The following is a 7,500-nucleotide window of genomic DNA, read 5'->3' as shown; positions in this document are numbered from 1 at the left end:
GCAGAGTGTGTTAAACAAGGGTCATACATGTACTGTGTACACACACACACACACACACACACACACACACACACACACACACACACACACACACACACACACACACACACACACACACACACACACACACACACACACACACACCTACCTCAGACCTTGTACATAAAAAGCTGTATAATTTTCCTAGCAATTTTTAACCTTAATCTATTAACCATTTTAAACCAATCTAGCCAACATGGACATCTCTCTCTCCCTCTCTTGTCCATCTCTCACTGAATTTACCCGAATGTTCTACTTAACTGTGTCCCTCAGTCTTTCTGTGGTTACCTGGTTGCTATGGTTACCTGTCTAGTGAGGCTTCCTCCCAGGTTCATGGTTCCAGAGCCGGTTTTGGTCGTCTGCAGCCACAGCATCACCGTGGAGGTGAGTTTATAATGTGCAGTGCGACCACTCGACTTCTCCTGAGTGACACACAGAGATTGTGTGTGAGCCTACAGAAACAAGTTCATTACGCGTTCTCCGTTTCCCAGCATCCCGAGCGCTTACCTGCACCTCCACCACATGGATGGAATCCCAGCAGCCCTTGATTTTTTTGGAGCCGTCTCCAGCCTTCTTAATGAGGATGACTCCAGCAAACCCGTGATCTAGATCCCACAGGTACACGGATGACACGCCACCCTCAAAATACCTAACACACACAAATACATACAAAAACTTTAAACTAAAGCCATTACACTGTGTGGAGTTACTGACATGTTCATTACATATTATATATATAGTAGTAGAGCTTTAGCAGAACAGTGGTTCAGTGTGTGTAAGGTGAAGACGTCCTGCTCAGACAACCAGCACAACAAAATTGACACCAACACCAGCATGATTTAAATTCACTCACAGGTCTCTGTACTGGTCAAAAGCATTGTTGGCCTCCACCTCCAGCTTCCTCAGACGGGCCGAGGGCATGGCACCATCATCAATAGGGGGCTCATATTTATTACTCCATGGAGATCTAAACACAAACACAAATAAGCAGACAGTCAGATGTCACTAACAGCATTGGGGGAGTGATTTAAGACAGGACTGTAGTGCATTTCGGATTCAGACCTGTAGGAGTCACCGTCGCGGTTGTAATCACAGAGCAGATAGTCTTTCCCAACCACTTTGTCTCTGGCAATCTTCAGAGGCTGATCCACAGATGAGAGCAGATCCTCACACAGGCTGGGCACCTACACACACACACACACACACAGCAGTGAGGAAGTAACAAATCTGTTACCAGCTGCTTCCAAGAGAGAAATACAGAGAGAGAGACTACATCTGGACCTGCTGAGTGAATGACAGTTACACTAATCATCACTAACAATGGTGTGTGAAAGGCAAAAAGACAGAGAGAATGGTGGAAAGATTAAAAGATGGAGAGAGCAAGAGAGGACGATAGATGTAAACATGAAAAGATGTAACGTGATTAAAAAAGAATGAGTGGGTTTTAACCCACTTAACAGTAAAATGGGAACAGCGAGTTTTACCACACTGTCAAAGTGTGTGTGTGTGTGTGTGTGTGTGTGTGAGTGTGAGTGAGTGAGAGAGAGACGAACACTGGAGGTTAGACGCTTACACTAGTTAGTGACATTAGATTTGTAGGTGCACTGTGGAGAGAGAGAGAATTCAGTGCTACATGTGTGAAAGATTTCACAAGAGTCACACACACACCAGATCAATGAGGTCACTAAGATTCTTCTCAATCTGCTGTGGAGGGAGACGCCTCATCAGGTCCAGGGCACAGTCTAACTGCTGATCATTCTGCAAAGAGAAAGAGAGAAAGAAGATTATTACTATTACTGAATAATGATTAGGGATGTTTACATTAGTGAGTGTTACGACCAAAACACTCCCCCAACCCCCCTCGTCCATAGAGTTTTTAATGTGATAAGAGTTGTGACTCTGTGAGCTTGGTGTAACTCAATGTGCGAGTCATTCCTTAAAAACACAGCCCACAGGATCACCAGCGCTGCCTGAATCACCACTGAGTGAGTAAATGGAGCACTGACAGTATCTCAGACACCCACCTTAACATTCTTACCCTTAATAAATTAAAGCAAGGGACTTATTCAGAATAAAGCTAACACACTATATAGTGCTCATGACAGCTTCACACAGTGCACAGCGTCATAACTTCCTATACCACATTCTGCTTCAGACCTTTTACCATCAAACTGTCTGTGTAATAAACTCAGGTGAGGTGTGTGTGTGTACATGAGGGATGAAGTGTGTGAAGCATACAGGTGATGTGAGACAGGACATGTAGGGCTCAGTGATCTGCTCTGAGGAACAAAGGAAGGGGATGTGAGAGTGTGTCGCTCTCAGCCAATCAGATTGCACCAGTGAGAACGTTTAATTTCACACCTGAGATTGGTGACTTGTGGACTGTTGCTGTTTTTAAGAGTGTTCCACATCACAAGCACAATGCACACAAACACACACACCATGCACAAAACTGTTCAAACATAATACACAGTCACTTTTCTCAGGAAACTTGCTTTTGTTCTTGGTACTTTGTAGAATGTGATTGTTGTGGTGTGTATTTTTCTTCACTGTACTCGTTACACAACATCTGGAAAGATCAAAATTTAACCTAAAAAATTTATTATTGTTTTGTTTTACATTTTTTAGTCAAATGTGTCCCTGACTGAAAATCTGATCCATGTCTGATGTGCAAATCAACTGGTCACTGAGTGTAGATTCACGGTGCTGTTACTCCTTTCCTCAGTATTTTATTAAAATATAAATCCTGCCTGATGTTCTGGGAATGAGCTGAACAATACAATGTCTGTACACACTGTTAGTGCCAACAGAGAACACACACACAGGTTAAAAGAAATAACTACACAAATAAATGCGTATATGTGACACACACAAGATTTTAGAAACATTAGAAGAATAAACATAAGAAGTGTCTTGTTCATCTATTTTTGTGCAGGTTTGTCCTCAGACAGTGATTGAATCAGACGTGTTCACGAGGAACAATCCAAGTCCTGGTGTTACTGAGATTCTGGATCACTTTGTTCTCAGACACGAGTGTGGTGACTTCATCATCAGTGTCAGAATAAACACTGGACTTTAATACGAAACATTTCCAGTTCAGAGTTTGTGTCTAACTTCATCCTGTGTGTGTTTCTGCTCTACAGCACTGTGGTAAACTCAGACAGGACGATTTACAGCCTGCAGAAGTGCAGTAACCTGAAGCGGCTTGTGCCATAATCATCAACACCCATTAACAGTTAATACACACACACACACACACACACACACACACACACACACACACACACACCCCTCAGCACTTTTACTGCTAGTGAAAATACACAACGTCCTTCAGTTCCTTTCAGAATGAACAGAAATAGTTTTTTGGGGTGTCACCGGTCACGCATCGTTTCTCCTATAAAAGGAAACAGACTGACTAGCCTAGCCTAGCCTAGCATAGCTTAGCCTAGCTTGCCTTAGCTTAGCGTAGCGTAACGTAGCAACCCCACAACAGGCCTTACCATGTTTGCAGCGTTCTCGGAAGGATAAATACGCGGTCCCGGATGAGTCTAAGCTCTCGCCTCGGAGGCTGTTTGCTGGTTCTGCTCAGTTGTGTGAGCGCTACACCGTGTTTTTAGCCGAGCAGCGGGTGCTAGCAGCTTCTCCTCAGAACCCAGCCCTGTCAGCGGAACTCACTTCCTCAACCGGGGCTACGGGGCGGGGCACTGACAAAGGGGGCGGACTCAACAAATACAAAATATAAAGAGAACATCCGGGTCATGACAAGTCAGCGCCATCGACCAATCAGAGAGAGGTATGTTAGGGATGGCCTTGTATGGAATATGAAAGGGCGTGGCAGATTTCAGGCTGCAGTATCACCGTGTGGCCAATAGGGGGAGAGAGTATTTATTTGTTTTGTTTTGTTTCTCCTGTTTTTGTATTATTACTCTGCACGTTCTATAGTAACAACTGCAATTATTTTTTATGCTAATATAGAACATGAAAACTGGTTCAAATTTATCAGTCATCAGTGAATCTGAATTTTTTTTAATTGTTTTTATATACTATAACATTTCTAATGTTTATTTAAATTCTTAATATATTATTTCTTATTATATATGTTACTAATTTGATTATTTTCATTACACGTTTGTGTCATGAAAAGCAAAAGAGCTCAATTAAAGGAGCTCAATTAAAGGAGCTCAATTAAAGGAGCTCAATTAAAGGAGCTCAATTAAAAGAGCTTAAATAAGTGAAAGTGAAAAAGTGAAAGTGACGTGACATACGGCTAAGTACAGTGACCCATACTCAGAATTTGTTCTCTGCATTTAACCCATCCAAAGAACGCACACACAGCAGTGAACACACACACACCGTGAACACACACCCGGAGCAGTGGGCAGCCATTTTATGCTGCAGGGTTCGGTGCCTTGCTCAAGGGCACCTCAGTCGTGGCCGACCCGAGACTCAAACCCACAACCTTTGGGTTACGAGTCAGACTCTTTAACCATTAGGCCACGACTTCCCATGACTAATTAAAGGAGCTCAATTAAAGGAGCTCAATTAAAGGAGCTTCCTAAACAGGTTAGATGTAGAGAGCTTTTTGATTCAGAGAGACATTACTGTGGTCTCCTTTAGTGTGAACATTTTTCTCATCACGGTGATGAAGGACTCAAAGTAAATACTATTAAAACTTTACTACAATCACTATATACACACGTATTTATTTATTCATTCATTATCGGAAAAGAAAAGAGCAAATTACATCTGTCAAAAATGCTATTTGTAAAAATACATAATGTAAGAATGAAACTTGTCTTCTGTGTGTAGATGTGTTTGTTCTGTTAACAGATAAAAACAGATAATTCGACCTTATACCTTGATGTTATAAGTGTGTAGTATAAGAGTTTATAACAGTTCATATTAATGAGTAATAGGTGCTCTTCCTGGGTTGATATTGTGTAATGATTGTGTAATCACACTGTGTTTGTTTCTGTGACGTCCAAAACCTCCGTGTTAATGATGTTTACAAACAGAACAACAACATGGATGTGAGGCATCTATCTGTACGTCCCTCCTGAATAAGTGTCTAATTCTCGCGAGACTTCCCGAGAAGTGCAGAAGGTCAGAGCGCTGAAACATGGCGGAGGAACGCGGACGGAAGTGGGACCGGTGTCTCGCCGACAGCGCTGTGAAGTTCGGTAAATAAAGACTAGAAATGCTTTTATAACATGTTTAAGGTTGAACTGTGTATGAGCCATGAGTCGTGTGCTTATAGCGAGGACTGTGGACTTTAGATGAGCCGAATGTTCAGAAGGTCATCAGTTCTAATGAGATGGATTTATGGCTCAGGACACGTGACCTCACCTGGTCCTTATAAACCCTATAATATACTGCCAGCTAATGTAGTGTAGCTGTGTTAATGCTCCGGGGTTTGGTCCCTGAATTACACACTCTGTCTGTCTGTCTGTCTGTCTGTCTGTCTGTCTTTGTTTCTTTCTTTCTGTCGGTCTGTCTGTCTGTCTGTCTGTCTGTCTTTGTTTCTTTCTTTCTGTCGGTCTGTCTGTCTGTCTGTCTTTGTTTCTTTCTTTCTTTCTTTCTTTGTTTCTTTCTTTCTTTCTTTCTTTCTTTCTTTCTTTCTTAATAACAAATGATAAGACAACAAAATACAATGTCGTATTATTCAAATCTTAGAATAGTAACAACATAAAGGGGAGAAAAAAATACAAATAAGGGGAATGGAGCAATATAGTTAATTTAGAAAAGAGGAATTAACAGTCTTGTAAAAGTCCACAGTTTTGACATCTTTTTGACTCTTAAGTACTTAAAATGGAGAAAGTTTGGTTTCTTTTCAGACCACTTACATTTAGGGCCGGGCGATACGGCTGAAAACTGTATCACGATATCGGTGTCAATATAGATAATTATTGATATTTTTTATGACCCATTTAAAATAAGGACCAGGAGAAAAATCTATTAGATTTAAACATTTTTATTTTAAACTTAACCTTCCTCTGATCGTAATCCCCTCAGTTATTAAGACAGAAATGTCAACAAGCAGGAAAACTCCAATAATTAAAATGCAAACATAAGTCTAAATGTTATAAGTCTATAATATGAAACTTTCCAACTAAAATAAACCATTTTATTTCACCATTTTACTTTCCTCATAAAAAACATCTTTTTTCTGTATATTAATTTTTGTCCCACATAATGATTCAAACAAATGTTCCACATCAATCCAAAAAAAAACAAGTGTATATACAATAAAAAAGGTGATTACACACAGGATCACACGTAACTAGCAGTCGCCAGATGACGTCAGAGAGCATTTTGAATATTCATCATGATCTTATGCATGTATCAGTTTGGGGGAACAAGAGCATGTCACTGCAGCCCACCAACAGTTACAGTCATTTAATTATTAAACCCAGTCAGGGTGTATGTTTATCTGTTTATAATTACATTTGGGTTGGTAGAACCACACACACACACACACAGAGTGTTTATTAGTTGCTTTGTTGTGTTAAATCCTTCCGGCTGCTTTACGAGGCGTCTAACACACACTGCTGACTTTATGATGTAGCAGTTGGTGCTCAGAGAGTCCTGGAGGAGTCTAATGTTTAAAATCTTGTCTGTTCCTGGAATTTCCAGAATGTGTGAATTGAATTATTTTTTCATCAGAAGGTTATGTAGAAGTTCATCTGCTTGGCAGGAACTCTGTGGCTGTCAGATTGTTTCCAGGATCAGGGGGAAGATTAACAGTGCAGCAAGTCGCCGGAGTTGTTCAGTTCGTCTCGCCTCATCCCGTGTCCTGGCTCCGTTCTCCCCGTGAGCTCCAGCTCCATTTAGACAACTGGGGGAAATATTTCCATCAGTCACTCTGACTGTAGGCTTACAGAGATTATACACTGAACAGACCCAGTTAGAGGCGTGGCCTAGAGTCTGAAGGTGGGACTGGATGTGATTCGCATGAAGATAAGAAATGCACCATGTTATGAGATGCTGAAATATACCACATGGTATTAATGAGGATATTACACATAAGGAATTAGTGTGATGCTAAACTGGTGGCCATAGGCTTCCTTTACTGGTTAGTTACCCTAACGTTGTAGCTCCTGTATAGAAGCTTGTGAACATGTGGTGAGCGAGGGTCAGGATGCAGCCTGTGTGTGAAGAGGAGGAGAGAAACACACACTTTTAAAAGAAATAACTGTCACCAGTTTCTCTGCCTGTGATTGGTTTTCTTTTGCCGTTTTCAGTTCATGTAAGACATCAGCTGACCTCGTAGTGAGATTTAGTGCTGCAGAGCGAGTGCTGGGAGACCTACAAACACACATGTGGCTTTAATGGAACTGATCCCCCTCTGTGCTCCTATACAACACGCCGTAAAACATCAGACAATGTGCGTGACTCCACACAGCACGCCTCTCTGAGGAACTCAGAGAAACACTGACTCTCTTTCTCTCTCTCACACACACA

General features: G+C 41.4%; 2 protein-coding genes across 4 annotated transcripts in view; one reads left to right on the top strand and one right to left on the bottom strand.

Moving 5' to 3' along the window:
• Positions 1–3,740, bottom strand: part of capzb (capping actin protein of muscle Z-line subunit beta) — an 8,466-nt gene extending 4,726 nt beyond the window's left edge. Inside the window, exons 1-6 of one of the 2 annotated variants that reach the window (XM_060857980.1) lie at positions 3,540–3,740; positions 1,708–1,797; positions 1,102–1,223; positions 893–1,006; positions 547–688; positions 345–461 (exon numbers count right to left, since the gene is read on the bottom strand). In XM_060857980.1, coding sequence (XP_060713963.1) covers positions 345–461; positions 547–688; positions 893–1,006; positions 1,102–1,223; positions 1,708–1,797; positions 3,540–3,542 — 588 coding nt within the window. In that variant the 5' untranslated portion in view covers positions 3,543–3,740. The remainder of the gene's footprint in view (positions 1–344; positions 462–546; positions 689–892; positions 1,007–1,101; positions 1,224–1,707; positions 1,798–3,539) is intronic. The other variant, XM_060857979.1, reaches the window with a different exon arrangement.
• Positions 3,741–4,983: 1,243 nt separating this feature from the next.
• Positions 4,984–7,500, top strand: part of LOC132838103 (MICOS complex subunit MIC10-like) — a 5,401-nt gene continuing 2,884 nt past the window's right edge. The window contains exons 1-2 of one of the 2 annotated variants that reach the window (XM_060858260.1): positions 4,984–5,219; positions 6,703–7,272. In XM_060858260.1, coding sequence (XP_060714243.1) covers positions 5,159–5,219; positions 6,703–6,905 — 264 coding nt within the window. In that variant the 5' untranslated portion in view covers positions 4,984–5,158 and the 3' untranslated portion in view covers positions 6,906–7,272. Of the gene's footprint in view, positions 5,220–6,702; positions 7,273–7,500 lie in introns of those variants that run through there. The other variant, XM_060858261.1, reaches the window with a different exon arrangement.

Source organism: Tachysurus vachellii, chromosome 22 (genome assembly GCF_030014155.1).
Source record: "Tachysurus vachellii isolate PV-2020 chromosome 22, HZAU_Pvac_v1, whole genome shotgun sequence".
Classification (NCBI taxonomy): Eukaryota; Metazoa; Chordata; class Actinopteri; order Siluriformes; family Bagridae; genus Tachysurus; species Tachysurus vachellii.
Note: the sequence above shows the minus strand (reverse complement) of the source record. Positions and strands in the feature narration are given on the sequence as shown.